This window comes from Haliotis rufescens, unplaced genomic scaffold, assembly GCF_023055435.1.
Source record: "Haliotis rufescens isolate VD_foot unplaced genomic scaffold, xgHalRufe1.0.p SCAF_2, whole genome shotgun sequence".
In the NCBI taxonomy this organism is placed as follows: Eukaryota; Metazoa; Mollusca; class Gastropoda; order Lepetellida; family Haliotidae; genus Haliotis; species Haliotis rufescens.
This window is the reverse complement of record NW_025963890.1, coordinates 10,013,938-10,034,762: the sequence shown is the minus strand read 5'-3', so window position 1 is coordinate 10,034,762 and position 20,825 is coordinate 10,013,938. Positions and strand designations below refer to the sequence as shown.

General features: G+C 39.0%; 1 protein-coding gene and 1 long non-coding RNA gene across 18 annotated transcripts in view; one reads left to right on the top strand and one right to left on the bottom strand.

The window, feature by feature from the left end:
* Positions 1–7,108, top strand: part of LOC124136160 — a 29,625-nt gene extending 22,517 nt beyond the window's left edge. For 7 of the 8 annotated variants that reach the window (XR_007222151.1, XR_007222150.1, XR_007222154.1 and 4 more), the window contains one exon: positions 3,935–7,108. This is a non-coding gene — a long non-coding RNA (uncharacterized LOC124136160). The remainder of the gene's footprint in view (positions 1–3,934) is intronic. The other variant, XR_006861307.2, reaches the window with a different exon arrangement.
* Positions 1–20,825, bottom strand: part of LOC124136158 (single-stranded DNA-binding protein 3-like) — a 112,984-nt gene that overhangs the window by 52,893 nt on the left and 39,266 nt on the right. For 9 of the 10 annotated variants that reach the window (XM_046501986.2, XM_046501988.2, XM_046501981.2 and 6 more), the window contains exons 6-7: positions 5,354–5,434; positions 4,223–4,288 (exon numbers count right to left, since the gene is read on the bottom strand). In XM_046501986.2, the coding sequence (XP_046357942.1) occupies positions 4,223–4,288; positions 5,354–5,434 (147 nt within the window). The remainder of the gene's footprint in view (positions 1–4,222; positions 4,289–5,353; positions 5,435–20,825) is intronic. The other variant, XM_046501987.2, reaches the window with a different exon arrangement.

The following is a 20,825-nucleotide window of genomic DNA, read 5'->3' as shown; positions in this document are numbered from 1 at the left end:
GACAAGATTTCCTTTGGTTAAAAAAACCCAAACCTGTCCAAACCTGATCATCATTGCTATTTCACAAGAGTAATGTGCATGTTTCAATATCTGCCAAAATCATGTAGCACATGTAATCATCTATGTAGACGACTATCTGTAATAGAAAGATAGTGATCAATATTTCCCCATCTTCCAAATGTAATCATGAAGTATTTCAGCCATTGCACCACAAAAAGAAACATCACTTCTGATATTCAAAACTAATTTGTTCGGCTCCAAAATGGACAAAAAGGAAGATATTTGCAATTCAAAGCTACAAAATATTACCAATAGAAAAAAGTTTCGTTTCATGATTGCTCTAAATGAAAATATCAGTTTCTTCTACAAAGAATGTCCATCTGTAGAAATCCTAAATGAATCCGTGTTTTTATGGATAGTATTTCAAAGAATAAATGAAACTGCGACCAATCTTTTGAAACTGGAAGACAAATTATTGATCCAGTATGCTTGCAGGGTAGGCCAAGAGACGCAAGATGTGATATCAGGTTCTTATCAGTGGATGACGACTAAAAAAAGTTCTGGTATTAAACATAACAGCTGAACTGCAAAGTGAAAAATTAATGTATAAAATCATTAAAATATGTGGGAAGGCAGTTAGGATAGGCAGAGAAATTACAACATCCTATATAATACCTAATAAAAACAAATATTTACTGATTTTAATATTATAAAATTCCTTCAAAATAACCCAGAGTTCCAGAAGGTGATCTGAGTATCTGAGTTAAACAAGTTAAACAAGAGGTGTTTGCGTACAAAATACTCATGAAAAATGCCAAAAACGCAATGGTATTACAACATTAGTACTCAACACAGCACTTTCAGGTTGCTTGCATTCATTTCTTGACATTATCTTTATTTGCTAAATGATTGCAGGAATCACACATACGTGAATTTTGCATTTGTGAATAATGCACCAATTGTCACCTGAAACAGCATTTTAAGCAAAAGTATTTAAAAAATTGGTTATTCTTAGTTTATGAATACTCAATAGATTCGACCAAATTGAGTAAAAATCCATTGAATACCCAAAGAAATCCATAAATACCCAATGTGAATGATGACATGAGAGTAAACATTCCATAACTCCGAACATAATCTGTGCCCTGAATAACATAAGAAATCAATTCACTCTGAAAAAGTGACATAAATTTTACCAAATTCCAACGAAAGGGATTTACATTTTGCCATATTTGAATAAAAGAGATAGACAAATTATTTCCATTTTTGCTCACTGAACCTTTAGCATGATTATTGATAACTATTATTGTGACCATCCTACCAAAAATTGTGAGAAGAATTGTATAACATTACACCACCTTGAAAGACAGACATTAACCAACATTACTAACACATATTACTAACTATTCACTGGATGAAAATTAAAATAAACTTCATGGTATTTTGGTACACTATTTTGTTGCCAAATCTCACAGATGCACAAATTGTAGCAAAAATAATTTGGTCAAAGGGAGGCAACTCATCCTGTCCACAGCCAACCCTGAAGGAGTTGCCTCCCCTTAATGAGATTTGATAATGATGTTGGTTTGCATTTCAATATCAACACTCTGGCCCAGTTATTCTTTAAAGTTTTCACTTAAACACAATCATATATGAATATATTACTTATATGTCAATCAGGAATTGTTTGGTAACAAAGCAGAGAAAATTGTCGAACATTTCTTGAAAGAGCTGATGCAACAGGAAAATATTTCATGATCTTTTTCCCCAACAGATCAATACAACACACAACACAAGATTGAAGAAATCTTTATTTTCTCCCCATTGTAAAATGTTTTTAGACTTTTGAATTTTTATTTAGTTTTGATACTGGTGCAATCCATGTAACAAGCAATGCAGGTGGTCACAGGGTGAACAAGATATGAAGAGTTGTCTCCCTTTGACTGCTGTACAGTCTACACCAGTGTCACAACCTTTCCACTAAAATCAAACTGTCAATAAAGATAGTCAAAATGTAAACTATTGGATTTTATTCCGAGGATCCTTACTTCATATTCAAGTATGAGTTGAGTATACGTGTGTAAATATAATTTGTGATCGGAAATAATGTAAAGTCGTTACACACTGAAGCATTCATAAAATCTCCATAAGACGCCAACAAGTTGGGCTTCAGTAACCAGCAATGCAGTGAAGTGTACACTTGATTGCCATATCCAGTGTCACAAATACTGAGTTATAAGGTACAGGGTACACGCGTTAAACATATGGGTTAAAGATAAGGATTTCTGAACCAACAGCCCACTGCTCGCTCTACCGGAGGTTGGTAAGGAGAAGCTGACGTATTGAGCACCCCTTTTATCAACCTTGAGAATGTGGAGCACCTCAGAGATTTTTAGCACTTTTAACATCGAGAAGGGAGATCCTGTTCAGCAATTGGGATGATATGGAGAACCTCTTTAAGAGTGAGTGAGTATGGTTTTACGCCGCTTTTAGCAATATTCCAGCAATATCACGGCGGGGGACACCAGAAATGGGCTCCACACATTGTACCCATGTCGGGAATCGATCCCGGGTCTTCTGCGTGACGAGCGAAGGCTTTAACCACTAGGCTACCCGACCGCCCCACCTCTTTAAGAAAAACTGATACATAGTGGCATGAGGAAACCGATATTTGGATTCAAACATTGTGAGGAACAAACCCAGATCAAGGATCTGCTATCGAGCTCACTGACTATAGCAGCCCCCAATTAATCTGTCTTACAAAGGATGAGTGCTATTAACCTCTTGCTAAGAAACGTCTTGAGGGTGTATCTTACAAAGACATGTTAAAGACGAATGTTAAGCATTAATTGATTATATTAACATAACACAGAACAGTGTCATACACACAACGACTTCATAAATTTGTATGGCTGAAGACAAAATGTACCCAATCACAGTTCATGTCCGTTGAAATCAGAATCAGCTATGCGGCATCATAAACATTCATCAAACTATCTAACGTGATACAGACACAGTGATGCATCTTGGGATGCCCTATCGGCACAACACAGAACTAGATGTTAATCAACAGGACATATTTGCGTTAGAAACATAAACAAAGCTGTAGGCTACAAGGACAGCAACGCCCATTCCATAGCTAAAAGACTGACAGCCAGGCCAGTATCACAACATCAACTATGAGCATGGCATCAAAACGGGTTAGAGATACAAAATTGTCTAGTCTACAGAACAAAATTAAAAATAAGATGAACACATTTACCTCCCTTGGTCATTCACACGATAACTAAGTATTGTTACTTTCTACAGTCAGCGCGCTAGACTTGCAATAGTTGTTGTGGGGATTGAAGTTTGGAAGTAGTCTTCGTTTTGATTTGTTTCTGGGTGTGGATGTGAATATGGATGTGGGTGTGGACTGATGGGTTCAGCGACAAGCCCCCTCCCATCCAAAACCCCTCTGCCTCCTCATTTTTGGGGGAAAATAACTTTTTTGAAAATCATCGCCTGTCTCCTTACTTGTCATTCAATTCCTGAGAAACCAATCTTGGAGGAGTAGTCAAATGTATGAAGCCTGTGAAGGGTATGGCCATGTTACATCATGTGTTAAATACTACACTATCCCATGAGAACAGATTAGAGTTACCTCCCCTTGACTGTAGAATATAATCACAGAGTGGGGGAAGTCAACTACGCATTGTAGGAGATTGGGACAAGTTCAAATCTAAAGATTTGATTTTAATTTTACACAGGTCATTTGTTTGTTACTTAAAGTTACATTTCAAACATACACCTGAATGAAAAATATATATTCATCTTTGTGAAAATGTGCCAAGATATTTTTCTGAGAATGCTTTGTATAGACCTGGGAATGATATGTACATAAATATTGAAATAAAAAAAAACTGGGAAAAAAATATTTTGCATACTTTTTCAGATTTCCAAGGGAGGTAACTTCTTACTCAATAGGAAACTTCCTACAAGACAATCTAGAAGCAGAGAGAAAACTAAAACTGAATGACACACAGACAGGCGATCCCCGACAAGACCGGTGCCACACTAGCGGGAGGGGCTGATGTCTTGCCACCGATCAAGCGAGTCTCGTCCCACCAACGAAGGCCAACAGCAGCGAGTGGCAGTGACAAAGTAAGTGTACGTTGCTATGTGTGACTGACTGAGGCCAGGTTGGTAGGTAGGTAGGTAGGTAGGTAGGTAGGGTACTCACTTGGTTTTGTCCCAGCATGGGATTGTGAGGAGGCTGTGAATGGGGGGACGGCTGGGACGCGGGAGGCTGTCAACGTGAAAGAGGCCGATGGCCAGTGGGAGACATTGTCAGCAATGTGCAAATAATCCGGTGTAGTTCCACACGCAAGTCAGCATGTGAATTTTCAACTTGCTACCTCACAATTGTAATATTCATTCAAAGAATTTTCCAACTTAATACCCAACTACCAAAACTATTTGAAAAGGCTGGAAGAGGAACTGAATCCGCTGTGAGGGAATACCTGGCGGGGAAGCATGCACGCGGTGATGCTGACGCTGTGCTCATGCAGTTCTTTACGACGTGGACCCCACGCTCTATCACTTCACAGACGAACAACTCTTACAATCACAACAAAACCTGGATCTACAACAACTGCCGTTCGCTAATGAACTCACAATCCTAACACTGAGTGACTGCAGGGAACAAGCATTCAAGTGCTAGATTGAACACAATAGTTTACATATCCATCTGCCCTAGACTTCAATAATTTTGTTTATTATTTATTCCTAGATTAAACTAATATCTTCCTCACTCATTCCTAGATATAATCATATATCTCTATCCACTATTCAAATAATTAACACATGTATATTACATCACACTCAATCTACTGATTAACCATAGAGTGAGTGAGTGAGTATGGTTTTACGCCACTTTTAGCAATATTCCAGCAATATCACGGCGGGGGACACCAGAAATGGGCTTCACACATTGTACCCATGTCGGGAATCGAACCCGGGTCTTCGGCGTGACGAGCGAACGCTTTAACCACTAGGCTACCCGACCGCCCCGATTAACCATAGAGAAACACACATTACAGATTGTTCCTTGTCAAGATCTGATCTTGTTATTACTGAATGTGCCTCCTCCCTTGTAGGTAAGATACCCCATGCTACGAAACCCTATTCAGTACAGCGTCTTGGATGCCTGAAACATCGCAATCTATGAACTACTCAACTAGAGAGAGGTATAAGTAGATAAAATAGAATGATAAACTTTGATCTATAAATGTATCACACTGACTAGCCTAATTGTTACAGAAGGGTATACCCAAAGGAAGTCTTGTGATAAGTTTGTCTGTGATTTACTTACAGGAAAAAAACTAGGTGGCATGGGACCGCCAGGCATGCCATCTTGTGGGGGCATCTGACTGAGCGGACTGGGCGCTGCATTCTGGAACAAAAACATGCACCATTAGCAGAGTCACTCACAATCAGCAGAAAATACATTCAGAAACATAATTTATGTATTAGTAAGAATATGAATTGCATGTTGTTTTATGCCAGTCAGCAATATTCCACAAGATGGTGGACTGCTAATCAAGTCTGGAGCCATCAAAGCAGGGCAGTCATACTGCCATCACTGTCGTAAGTCTACGAGTTACGACTGTCTTAGGGTTGCGATCACTTTGTGAAATGGGACCCTGAGGTTATGTCCTAATCCTGGTTACAGGTAGTAAGTGTTTCATAATAGGTTCAAAACACAAACTTCGGTACTAGGGACCCATTTTGACCCAGCATAGTCAAAGAGTGTCTATACTATGAAGTAATTGATATTTATTAATACAGATCCCAGATAATCAAAAATATAAAGAGGTATCAGATATTCAGAAATTGCTGATGAAAATAGTGAGAATGGAGCTAGCTCGAAAAGAAAGAAAAACCTTCCTAGTGGCAGTGGTTGATCGTGTGAAGATTATGACATTAAATGTTCCTATCATCAACATAATTATCATTATCATAATTATTACTGTGACAGTGATAATTAGTGTCATTGTTATTAGCATTGTTATAACCCACAAGTGGTGTTGAGAAATCTTCCATGAATTGTTATCAGAGGCAAGTCGTGCTTGGGAGAATAGCACAACGTGCTGGTAAACACCAGCTTGTAGCTAGAGGTTGGCAACACGTTAATGTATTTTGTATTCTGAACTTGTTAACAGGTCAAAGCATGCATTATTTGCCATGACTTTTCCAGATAAACTTTGTGAGTGGTCATGGATGTTAGTGCACTCATTTGGAAACTTAGTCGTAAAAGTTCAAGACATGTTCAAAAATATTCAGATGAATACAACATGTTTAGTTTGTTAATCTTCGGTCTTGTGTTTCTTGACTAATATAGAAGTATTTGATATTCAGCAAATACAATATCATTTCACTGTATCAATTCCTGAGGAATATGTTTGCATAAAGAATCATACCATAACTTTCAGTTATAACTCACTGAGGCATGATCTTTCTCCCTTTTTTACAGATTTGTGTGAAAAATCCAGGTATTTTTGAGGGGAGGAGAGGGAGTGAGAAGAGAAGAAAAAGTTCAGATTTATTTTTGTTGTTGCCAAGTGATCATAAGAGCCATGCCGTTTAACATATTGTATGTGTAATTATGTCTTGAACACATGAAAGTTTGCATTACATATTATTTTCACATCTTCATGTCCAAAATCTATCTTAACACAAACAGAATCAGTAAACCAATTACCAATAGAGTCCTATTTTAATCAATTTTTTTTTTTTTTTTATCTAATTAATTCCCATTTTAGTTAATTTGTGAAAAGGTTTTGAACTTTCTATTTAATGAAAAACATGTAAATCAAGCAGTGTTGTTAAGCAAATAAAGAGAAGTCTTCTTTTAATAAATTGTTAGGCGTTTGCATCGGTTTGGCAGATCGCACCTCGAGAAATTCAGAAAATGATGTTCTACAAGTAATGGATGTACCACATGCATGCAGAAAGTCATCAAAGGTAAACAATGAAAGCTGAACCTATTGTGTAGAAGTTAAATCTTGCCTTGCTGATCAATAGAATAAACTTGAGGTTTATTTTGAACAATAAAATGAATCTACTGCACTTGTCTTGTAATTTACATCAACTCTTTCAAATTGTTCAAGGGAAGCCTATGTCATTGTTCAAGGTAAGCCTTTATCATTGTTCAAGGTAAGTCTATGTCATTGTTCAAGGTAAGCCTATATCATTGTTCAAGGTAAGCCTATGTCATTGATCAAGTTAAGCCTATGTCATTGTTCAAGGTAAGCCTATATCATTGTTCAAGGTAAGCCTTTATCATTGTTCAAGGTAAGTCTATGTCATTGGATAAAATAAAATAAAAGAAATGAAACACATACTATGACATTGTTGGGTTTTTTCTTTTTCCTTATTGACTCATGGACACTTGGGGCACAATGATGACAAGTGACATCACACTACCCCCAGGACTTGCAAAAGTGAACTACTGTCAATCGTTATCAATCACAGAAAGCTCAGAAAACCAACGGGTACAATGTCCATAGAGAAACATGAACAGATGCAATCAAAGTTGCACACGTCAATCTACAACAATAGGATTTCAATCAAAGAAATGATCAAATAAGCTAAAAAAGCTGAACTTTAACAATATGCAAGTCGACAAACTTGGTGAAGAAAAAACGACTGAACAGATGCAATAAACAAGTATTGAAGACAAACAGACAATGTGTTGACTGGTCAGCTCTACTTCCCTAACAGCAGCTGATGACTGCTGGAGCTCTCACCAGGAGATGTGGGGTCACTTCCTGACAAGTAACAACACAAGTGGCAATTCTGAACTCAACGTACAGGATATGTATCTCGTATACCAGCTCCACTGTTTTACTGAACACAACAAACTTCCTGTATCAGTCTCAAGCATGCAAGTCAAGATCCTCTGAATAACAGTTATGGGGTCCTCAGATCCAAACACTATAGGATGAGCATGCCCCAAAGACATGCCTAAAATTCAAACACTGTATCTGTACAGACTACAAACAACCAATGAGCTAGATTCCTGCCACAGGACACCAGGAAGTGACACACAACACCAGGCAGTGACAGAATTCAGTTCCGAAATATTCAACACAAGCAATGACTTGGTTATACCTTAAAGCAGAAATTCATCAACTTTCTGAAAATATAAACTTCCCCACCTACCCTGTGGCATTACTAGGGCAGGTTATACAACCACTTCTCTCATGGCTTGAATATTGCAAATTTAAAACTTCATGGATTGAAACTTTGACTCCAAAACAAATGATGTATTATTTTTTTAAGTAGGTTTTGTTTGTTTGTTGTTTAACGCACACTCAGCAATATTCCAGCTATATGAGGGCGGTCTGTAAATAATCGAGTATGAACCAGACGATCCAGTGATTAATATCATGAGCATCGGTAATATTCAAGAAGCAATGCACCCTGGACTTTTTGCATGAAACTGGGGGTATTTCACATGAAATTTTACTATGAATGTAAGACACAGAATTTTACTATGTCATCAATAATACAAAAATAAATCCCTTCCTTAACCCAACATCTTATTTTTTTCAAAAGTCAAGCCAAACAAACGTTCCCATTTTTTCCCAAGTTGATAAATTCAGAATTAATAGTTAAATGCAATGTGAAAAAAATTCAAACTATCTGTATTAACACTACAGCTTGCACAAAACATCTAGTCATTATGTCAAGCAATATTACCAAACAAATTGTTATTTAAAAAAGGGGTTCCCATCTAAAGATAAATAATTCATTTGTCCTAGGAATGAGCCTCATCAGTGTACAGTATCTAGAGTTCTCATAGAATGACTCGATGAACGATTCTTTATCCAGTGACAACAACAAAATAATATTCTCACTCGGCACCCTTTCAGTGACAGCTGTTGAACTCCAATAGGTCCACACTTACACTGCTACCAGATCAATCCAAATGAATTATCAATAAATTTCAGGAAAATCAATAAGTTTCCATGGAAGTGATTTCTTTGTCAACTTGTGGGAGACACCTGACACTGAATACTGCCATCTTCTCCATGATAGGGAGACGACAACCAACAAATGGTAAATCAATGCCTTGCCGGTTGATACTGACTTAAAATGACCTCTATCACTCTCAGGCTGCTCTCTAATTGGTGGATGCTAGCAACTGTTATCTGATACAATGACATAATTGTTGCCATGGAAACAAGCAATGTTTTGGTTCTAAGCTGACATGGTAAGATGATGGTCTATGTAGGTGGACTAAGCAGAGTGGGCGGGGCTACTGGTGTCAAGACGCTTCATTCCCCGATAACTTTAGTCATACACTGTGTTAAACAAACAAATAATTCCAATATCGGAAAAACAATGAATCATACAAGTATTTAATTCAAAACACTTTTTTAAAGTCCAAATTAATTTTGATTCTCCTCAAGCCCAATTATCATTCAAGCATTGATATATTTCGGTATGAATTTATTTAACAAATTGAAAAACAAAATAAACAATTTAAAAAGCTTAACGATATACATCCGCAAGCAGGAAAAACCATGAATGTACAGTGTTAAATTCCTTTTCAAATCCTGCCATGAGCTGCCATGACACCAGCTGCCTTGAATGAATCCTTCCACAACAGAGACAAAAGAACACTACTTCAGAAACAATGGAAATCAATTTTTGCATCAAACCCTGCAGAATATAGCCATATGTTGTACTTCATTAACTAACATGTGTTTGTATTCACTAGTAAACACGAACTCCCCAAGAAGATACCATGAAAAGACTTTGCATGGCCCAACACAAGGATTCCCTTCACTGTAGCTGTGTTTGGAAACCCCCTAATCTATAAATAGACAAGTCAGCTCAAGCTATGAGGCAGTGTTCGCAGCCATTAGGTCGCTATAGTAACTAGCTCCATCCCACAGTAGGCACACTGGACACTCTCCAGCAGGGGAGGAAGTAAAACAAAGCTTTAGAGTCTTACACTACAGGAAAACAGGGATATTGTCACACAAACTTGTTGGACACAAAATCAGTGAGCCAAAATAACGTGTTACATGGTTCATACTACAAAAACGTACAAGTCATAGGCATGAACCTGTGACCTATGAAATGTAATACTTTGGAGGGAACTAATACCCTTATCACCCACTCACAGGCGAACAACTTTGGTAACATTCAACAGGTGTATTTGTCGCCCATAAACAACTGGTATGTAATTAAAACTAACCATGTCAAGAACAGGTCAATGTCAAGCAATGTCAGTGTATTCAGTGTATTCACAATACATACAAACAAAGCCAAGTGTTAACAGATCACTGTTTTGAGTATGTACGAGTGAGTGAGTGAGCATGTCAGCTTAATGTGGATACCACTTCGGTAAAACCTATAAACCAGGCACCATCGTCAGGCTAAATCATGGATTCAAACCCATGAATGGCAGATCCTGGAACGGTCAAGTGACAACTCTGCAAAGCAAATTGTGCTGTCTCCAGATCGCTGGGCCATCTGTTCTACACCCTTAATTCTGAGCTTACTCCACAGAATCGAGTTTACACATACACAAAAGACTGCCCTAAATTACCCAATAAAAACAAGGCCATTGAAAACAATCATTAGTTTGTGGAAGGCAATTTCTATCTAAAACAAAAAAACAAACAATACTAATATACTGATAGGCCCCTGACCCAAAAACAGAAATTTAGTTTTCTCTTCCAATATTCTAACATAATTATAATGATGCTTGAGTCTGTACACATAGTAACCCCATTTCCACTTAACACTGTGTGGTAGCAATATCCCCTCCCTTAAACCCCTAAATGCTGTGTTGTACATGCTACACCCCTCTCTTGGGCACTCAACCCTGTACGGAACATGCAAAATTCCCTCCCTTAAACCATCCTCTCAAAAATGACTGGGTGGTACAAGCAATATCACCTCCCTAATGAACCTCTCAACAATGACTGGGTGGTACAAGCAATATCACCTCCCTAATGAACCTCTCAACTATGACTGGATGGTACAAGCAATATCACCTCCCTAATGAACCACTCAACTATGACTGGGTGGTACAAGCAATATCACCTCTGTTAGACACCCCTCAACCTTGTATGGTACAAACAATTTTCCCTCTCCAATGCTCCTCTCAAAAATGACAGGGTGGTACAAGGAATTTCATCACCCTCATACATACTCAACTATGGCTGGGTGGACCAGAAAAAAGCTTCGCAAACCCTCTCAACCTTGAAAGTTTTATTGTTTTTGACGAAGGCAATCCTGTGTATGGTATGCTTTTTGTTGCACATTCTATGTTCACCCACTGTGACAGAACTCCATCAACACCAATAGCTGACCTATATGAAGCCATGCATGACTTGGTGCTGTACACTAATAAGGTTCAGCACCTTCACCTGTTTAATCCATATAGGGGAGCATTAGTGAGTCAAGCTACTGTCAACAAGTGATGCAAAAATTCAATCAATACTGCAGGATATACTAGATATATATGTGTTGCTTGAAACAAATGGACATAAGCCAGAACAGAGTGAGCGAGTATGGTTTTACACTGGCTTTACGCCGCTTTTAGCAATAATCCAGCAATATCATGGCGGGGGACACCAGAAATGGGCTTCACACACTGTACCTATGTTGGGAATCGAAACCCGTGTTCCGTGTAACAAGCGAAGGCTTTAACCACCAAGCTACCCGACCGCCCCCAAAACACAAATGAAGAATTGTATTCATCTGCTCTCCCTCACCTACGTTCACTGCAAGAATACCCATGTATATCATGACATTACAATTGCTGACTTTGAATTTTTCATGTTTTAGAAAAATTATTTTTTGTACTCAGTGAGAGAATACATCTGTGTACATTTTGTGTGAATGTGTTAATAGGAGGCGAAAGACATCTAGCTGTGTTGGGTGTTTTATTTTTGTACACAGTGAGAGAAAAATCTAGCTGTGTGAATTATTTTGTATTGTACAAGATCAAACAAATCCAGCAATGCAGGTTGTTCTTTTCTTTGGGAATGACCCATGTGCAACAGAGCAAGGTGACAAATTTGTGACTAATTGAGGTTATTTTGATTCTTAAAACCTGCTCATTCATACACCATCTTGATGATTAACAATTACCATATTTGCAGTAAAAAGCACCCCAGGCATTTACAGGGGTGGGTGGGGTGCTTATTGAAACCATACACGAGTAAAGTTTGTTCTCAGAGATTGAGTGGTAGAGAATAAACTTCGTCCAACATTGATCAAACAAAAATGTTTTCAATAACAGTTACTCAGCCATTACATACCCCTTCTACACTGATGTGTTTTCAGTACAATATCTACAACATACACACAAGTCATGCTAATACTCAGTCTTTGCATTGGGCGCTTACAAAGACTGCTGATACACTAGTCCAGAAGTTTGTCAGGGGTGCCTATTGGAGCATGTGCACATAATACAGTGAATATGGTACATCAATTTTGCTCCTTAGTGTACGTTTCATCCCTCAAACTTCACACTTTAGATCTGCTCAAAGACATTACCTACAAATGCAATCTATGAGTTGCATAATAGTTGGGGCCAGTACGGATAGGTCAGCATACATGCATGATTGACTGGGTTGGCTTCCAAACAGCCTTGAACTGTACTTCAGTCATAAAACAACACGTCTACATGACGTGGAAGGAAAGCCCAAAGTGATAAGAGGTTCTTCAACATTGATGTTGGATAAATCCACTAACACAGATACTGTGCTTATCAAGGGCCCCTTCTGGAAGAAACCTGTTCAAACTTATTTAGTATAAGACCAGTGTTCATCAAAAAGGGGTGCAGGGTGCAGGGTGCAGGGTGCTTGAGATCTGCAGCTCACTATTTGAGAATTTGAGGCCCTTGACATAAAGTCTAACTTTTGACAAGGGCCCCATTACTTTAGTTCTTAATTTCTACCTCACAGGATCTATGGGCACAAGAGTCGTCCCTCCTCCAACGCTTGACATATCAGTGCCCGGTCACCGAGGTTTGTTTGTCTAGAAAATAATGTTTACAAGTTTCTTCCAACAGTGCCTAGTCAACCTCCTGCAGGTAACAGTTCATTACACAACCACTTGTGTGTTCTACATGCACAACTCCATCACCCCACGGCTCGGCAGCCATCACAATCTGCTCATGTACTCAAACTTCACCAGAAATCAGATGTTTTGGGGTAGTTCTGCATGGTCCTTGGAGATAATAGAAAGGACCCTTCAATAACTGCAAAGACATGACTTAACTATCCAGACCTCCCAGGACAAACTACTATCGTAATTTTCAAAATAACTGCGACTTATTTTGGGTCTTTGGATTGAATTTTTCACATATCATACTAGTGGTTTCTGTGTGAATAGCTTTAAAGTTGAAGTCAACATTACAATTCTTTGATAATGGTGTTTGAGTGAGTGTGCGAGTGAGTTGGGTTAGGTTAACGCCACTTAAAACTGTATTCACATAATATCACAGCGTGTCACCTTACTGTGAGAGGAAAGATTTCAGTGGTGCACATTTACCACTTTGGTGAGACCGTAGAGCTCGGGTATGGTGCTGAGTAAACCTAGAAGCAAATCGAAGCGAACACAGATTCGAACCCCCATACCAGCAGTAACCTCAGGGACCCACCATGATTTTGAACACTTCTTTCACTCTTGCTTCTCATCTGACAACTGAGTAGTGAGTGAGTGAGTTGGGTTTAACGCCGCTTTTAACAGTATTCCAGTTATATCACGGCGTGTCAGCTTAATGTGGGAGGAAATCCCGAAGTGATGCAGGTCTTAGACGTTTACTACTTCGGCGAAACCCACAAGCACAGGTATGGTGCTGACAAACCCAGAAACATAGTCGGGGCGAACCGGGATTGGAACCCACAATCATAGGTTACTGGCGTGCCCAAGGGATGTAACTCTGCACAGCGAATCGCGGCGCCTTCCGTGCCCCCTGACATCTGAGTAAGTACATGATATACCATAGTGTCTTGTGTGTTATTTAACACTGGAGATGATATTCAGGCAAATAGAACATCATCTGAAATATGTAAAAATAACATGTACACCCCTGCAGTGTTTTTTTAATTCAGATCTGGATACTTTTTATTCACAATTTTACATAATGATGACCTCAAATGTGTGACCAGAACACATACTGACCTCCAGTGATATAATTTTGTATTGCTTACACATACCATGAAAAACCTATGTACATTCCAGTACAGACGGATATACTAGTGGATATACCCTTGTCATTACAGCCTGGCTAATTACATAATGAGGCCCATGCCAGGCAGGTGGGTGGGGGAAGAGACAGGTATACATATGACTGTATACACACTTGGAAGATGGTGGAGACATTGAGGTATGCAGCTAACAGCCTGGGGCTCATCTAGGTGTTTCCCAAACATCCAGCCCCTCAGTATACCACACCTCTCCCCTACCCCCTCACTATACCACCCTCTGACAAGCTAGTGGCAATCCTTGTGCTGTAAAACTGCTCAAAGTTTGAGTGTTGGCCACACCAGAGTTGTGTTGGCATTCAACAGAGGTCATTGTCTCAGAGGTCAGCAGCAGCCAATCAGATTGGCTGCCTAATAGTGAGGGTCTTTGTGCAGTTGGTTCCACACCAGTGGTCATCATGGCAAAAGGGGCTTTCCTGCTTTAGAGAACAACATTTATGGGAGCAAAGAGTGTTAATTATAAAAAAAATTAAAGTTGAATATAGTATACAATAAGTTAATGTAGTAGCAGTAACCAAGGCCAGGAATCTGAGGCATCCATACTAGGGCTTGCTTGTTCCAAGTCAGGCAATAGCAGGAAGGCCAGAGAGCACAATAAGTGAGGGTCCACAGGGAGCCACCAGAATGCGCAGCTACACTTTTCACAACAATGGAAATCAATACTGTATGTGATGCTCGACTGACTGGGTTTTATATCAGAGATTGCATGTTTGAACATACACAAAGTCAACTATTTGTCGAAACAAGCACAGGTACTCAATCAAATTATAACTTAATATTCATTCTGAAACTCAATATTGATAGACATAATGATACAATCTGAGGAAACTGAAGCTAATCTTTTGTAATTGATACATTGGATATGAACAATCTGATGAATATGCTATACCTCCGAACAAGGACAATTTTCGTATATTAATTTCAATTATCATATCTGCTCATATCAGCAATCAAATCTGATGAAGGAGTCATCTAATGCAATCAAAACACTTGAAAAACACCAAGTACATCGTATGTCAAAGCAAAAAAAATACATAATGATAAGGATTGATAATCTACTGATGATATGTAATTTTATCAATGACACAAGATTAGGATCAAAAACAGGATAACAGGTCGCCCAAAACAATTGGAACTATTTCCCTTTTAAAAGTAAGACAATTGAAACTATTTCAAATGAAAAGTTTAACCAAAATAAATATAAAGGAGTCTTTGTTATCTAAACCACCTACAAAGCTACCGAGCAAAGATAGGCAGAGCATCTCAAAATCAATGCCGTATGCAAGAGAGGGCCTAGGGAGCCTCAAAAGCTTGAAGCAAGCTCTGAGCAAGGTGGCTCTACACCACTCAGAATCAGACAAAAACAGTAAACCTATATCACAATAACACACACAAATTATCAAGGCCATTGGCTTAATTAACCACCAAAACATAAGCTGTCCCTAGCAAAAAGTATTGATAAATTTCAGATGTCAAATGGAGTCAAAAAAGAGTTCATAGCATCCCCCAAATCATTTTCACAGTAAAATAATGATTCAGCGTAAATATGGACAATGGACACCCACGTGTATCGCCTCAGTATGAGGACCCAAAATAGGACAGGCTGACTAAGTCTCATTATAAACTACCAACATAGTTTTTAAGGTTGAATAAATCCAAGAATATTTGACTTCAATTTTCTTGTAGATTTAATCCACAGTATAGATGATTTAGTTTAATTTGTCATCGATAACACCGATTCTGTAGCCCTTATCACTCTGCTTTATGCAAGGACTGGTTGTCTAGGTTCGTTTCATTCCAACATTTGTCAATAAGTTGTCCTGTTCCACACTGATGTGTGATGTCTACACTGATGGTCTGATCGACAAATGGATACTAGCAATCAATGACAGGCCATTCATACCACATCACAAAGTGTAACACTGTATTACCACTGTGGTATTGTGCATGACAACATACTACAGCATCATGTGCCACTTAATATTATATTCACAGCAAGCTGCAAGGCTTAACTAATCTTCAATTTCTCTGATTTTTCTTTGAGTATGCATAACACTTGATGGACATTCTTAATGTCAAAATTATGTTTTTAAAAAACATTTCATGTTAACCCTGCAAACAAGGGGGGATGGCTGTTACCTTATCAGTCAAGATATGGGTGTCATGAAATGGACATATTTATTTCCTCAACATAAACATCAGAGATAAGGAGGTAAAACCACTTTTTAAAGATTTACTTAAATTTCTCTACAAAACATAAAATTATCTTAGTTCATTCAATTAATAAATTCACTTTAGCAAAATATATTAAGTAATGACTTTTTGTCAACATCATACTTAAAATCAGGAGAACAGTGGATGTATTTATACTGACCACACAACAAAACAGGACAAAAGCACATAAAGAGTTAACCCAGTTGCCTGGAGAAAGGAGTGGTGCAACCTCCCTGCTGCCTGTACAAGCCCAGGGCGCTGAATGTAGATAGGACTCTCACCGCGACATCTTTAATACACAAGGCAGTCTGCCAAACACATGACAGCATCTTATCCCATAAACACCACAAACTCACCACCTTCAGTTTTACAAGGTAACCCAAATTCATATCCCCAAAACATGAACAATTCTGAAACATACCAAAGTATCCTGCAGTTATGACAAAGAATAAAAGTACAGACAATGCCAGTGAATGGACCAAAATGCATTGTACAAGTTGTATCATTCATACATAGATTCAGTACACTTTCGATGAGAAGGGAAGGAATTATAGTATTTTGAAGCAGCTTCCCACACAGCTGCCCTGGACAACGATGCCTTGCCTCCTAACTTCCACTTGAGCAGTTAACCTGACACTCCCTATACATCACTCCCCATACATCATTTAACAGGATGATATTGTCCATAGTAAGAAAAGCTGAATCATCACTTTCCATCCCTGCTGTTCTTAATGAGTAAGTTAGTGTGATGTCTGAGTGAGTGAGTAAGGTTTTATGCCACTTTTAGCATATTTCAGCAATATCAAGGCAGAACACACCAGAAATGGGCTTTGCACATTGTACCCATGTGAGGAATCTAACCCCCGCCATTGGCAGGGCAAGCAAACACTAAAACCGCTTGGCTACCCCACCGCCCCATATTTGAGTCACATCAGTGGTTGATAACATGAGCAACAATCCATGCTGGAAGGACGACCAAAGAACTTTTCTACCTGGAAATCCCCATTGTCGGAATACCACAACACATGCAGATCAACATATTTCAACAACAAACAACTCTAAAGAAGAAAAAAATCTATTTCAATTAATAAAACAATGAAACTTCCCATTGTTAAATATATTTGGTCTTTAGATATGACAGTCTTTATCATGTGGTATCATTCTCAGACAATGAACCTCATTGCAAAGTGAACCACTCATCACACACTGCTAATCCACCTCAATTGTGAGTTACTTTCACGAATACCTTTACAGCATCTGATATCAATGTTTAGTTCACACTATGATATGTACTCAGGATTTCACAGGTTTCATCTGAACCTAGCAGTTTTACAGGCAGGTATCAGTATCCAATGGTTTCAGTGCAAAAGGGAAGTAACTCCTGCACACTAACCTTATCACATGCCTTCCCTATAGCCAACCTTTACGCCACAGATTAGATACCCATTTCTCATTTTTCTCAAACAATGAAATCATTTTATCACATTTCACACAAAGTTGCTTTCAAATACAATGGGTTCTGTGTTCTTCTAAAGTTACATCACAAACCAAAATCATCTGATTATGACAACTCATTTGAAACCACTAATCATCAAGATATGATATCCCCTAGTCAAAACCCTCCCCTCCTCTGACCCCCTCCCCCCAGCCTGTAACCCCATACCTATTATCCCCCTCCCCCTCCCCTATCCCCTCATACCACCTCTGCCTCCCCAATCAATACTGCCTCCCTCCTTCCTGGACTTCCACAAGCACAAACCCAAGGCATTCCAGCTTATATTTTAAATGTCAAGGGTTTGAGAAACTTAAGAAGCAGTGTGTCGGCTTGGAATTACACTTGCAGCTAAATATTTGATAGTAGCAGCCACTTAGCTGTGGCTCAGGGGAGGTAACTGCAGGTGTCTATATCGCTCGAGGTATCTTGTTGATACCCGTCATTCAACACATGATTCACACCATCTCTGATTTCTCACCTGTGGATTTGAGGAGAGAGTGTTGAGGTTTAATTGGTTAACATACCTGTATGCTTTGCGTCACATTTGAACAAGTGTCCCCCAAAACAAAACATGAATAGATAATACCAATAGAAAATAAAGATAACAGGAAAGCGCATCACACTACAACCCACATTTTGTAATCTCAGAACAATGTCAAAGGTATCACTTAACTTAAGGTCTTATTTTACTGAATCATAAAATGGTGTCCATTGCACCACAATACATCTTATTTCACCCCGACAATGAGTGAGTGAGTGAGTGAGTGAGTGAGTCACGACTAGGGACACGGGAAATATCAAAAGTTTCCCTTATTCAACCAAACTTATTTAAAAGTTCATGAAAGTAAGCATCGGTGTGATTACCCCAGTGCTGAACGGTAGCCACTGCAGAAAGATTAACCCAGGTTTTCCTGGTCAGGTGAACTGGCCATTATCGACCCATACCCATCTCCTGTGAAGTACCTGGGTTAATCCTGCTTTCCCTTGTCAAACAAAGAATTAACCCCAAGTAATACAAAATTGCCAATTTCGTCGCTTGCTTCAGCACAACCCCAAAAAGTGCCTTCACACTATTGCTGGTCATGTATGTATCCGTACTATATCTAGAGTCTCTTCCAGCTCATAATTTGAGATGAATTTTCAAATGACAATATTTATATAAAGAACAAGCTTTCTTTCAAAGTTCAGTGAAACTGGTTGTGCTTTTCATTATTTAGATAAAAAGACTTAATAAACAGTAGAAATAAATCTAACAACAAGTATGATGTCACATGATATTCTTCAAATAGAATTAACTCTGAATCCCACCACCATTGTCAACCTCATCACCTCTCCCCAATGACAAGGCATCTATTAGACTCCCCTAACATCCTAATCATATAACCAACGACACAAAGTAGGGCGTGAAAATGAAGACAGAGCAGCAGCCACCCTCTGAAACCTATCACCATGCTGTTCCCAACAATGGCTGAAGTCCACCCTTTCTCTCTGATACATCACTCCCCCTCCTCCACACTGCAGGTTGGATATGACCCTGAGTGGGGTCATGACCCCTGTAATGCATCTCACACCAAACAATCAACTGCTCTCTGATTGGTCAATATTCCCAAAGGTCAATCTCAAAATGCAGTGACCTTCCATTAAGGGCAGCTAGGTAAACATGGCACAATAATTACCCTAAGCAGTAAACAGACTCCATAATACCTCCACTTTGAACACACATGTAGCAAATTTATAGGGAACGTAACATCTCAGTAAGATTCTTATGAGCTCTACTTTCACATTACTGAAACAGTCAGATAAATTATATCTAAAGTAGTGAGGACTTATCTGACGACATTAATTTAAATCCAACTCTCACAAACGTAACTTTTTCATTCACATCATCTGGTTATAAAGAACAAAAAAAGAAACCAATAGGAAATCCATAATTTATGTGTTTGTCATATACAACATTGTTTAACCGGAATATTGCAGAAGAAAGTTGGGATGGGGAAGGGGAGGTGACATGTGGTCCTTCTTAATCAACTTTATCAACCCATCTCATTAGTGAATAATTAAAGACTTGTGTTTAGAGTGCCCCTGAGGAGGATACGAAGTGTGTCACGGTGACTCCTACTGGGTTGTCGATCAGCTGACCCCGAGAGGCAAACCCTCCATATTGAGGTACCAATAGGCTGACAAGTGGGCCTGCCGCTTGATCTGGTACTGGTGTAAGTCAATGACAGGCAGGGTGGGTGGCAGTCCGCAGCTCTCATCCCTCGGTGTTGCTTACAGTGAACACAGAGCTGCCTACTGCCTGTCCTGTGCTACTCCGAGACTAGGTAGGCACACAATCAATACTGGCAATATTTTATACTGGAGGCTACCAAAGGGAGTGTTTATGTGCGACACTCAATATTGTATTGACATGGGATCATGTACTATGCAATTCATGAATTGTTGTGCTGCCATATCGCAGTGCGGTTTTCTATGCGACAACAGATACACTTTGGCCTACAAAGACACAAAGAAAGCAGTAATACTCCTTTTTATCGTAAAGAGCTTAGGTTTAAACTTCAATTGAATCATGTACAACAAACATGTGACCCACAAAAACCTGCCATGTCATTGCTTTAACCTCTGACACCCTCATGTATAATTGTGGATGCATGAAGGACAATGAAGTGTTATTGGTACCACATAATTAAGGGGTCCTTCTGAGAGCCTCACTGGTGAAAAGTATGAGGGATCAGGTATAGGCCCTCACTGGTGTCATGTGTGGGTGTGTATGATGGATCTGGTCGGTTTTCACCGAGGTCATGTATGTATCAGGGAGCTGGTTGAAAGTCCTA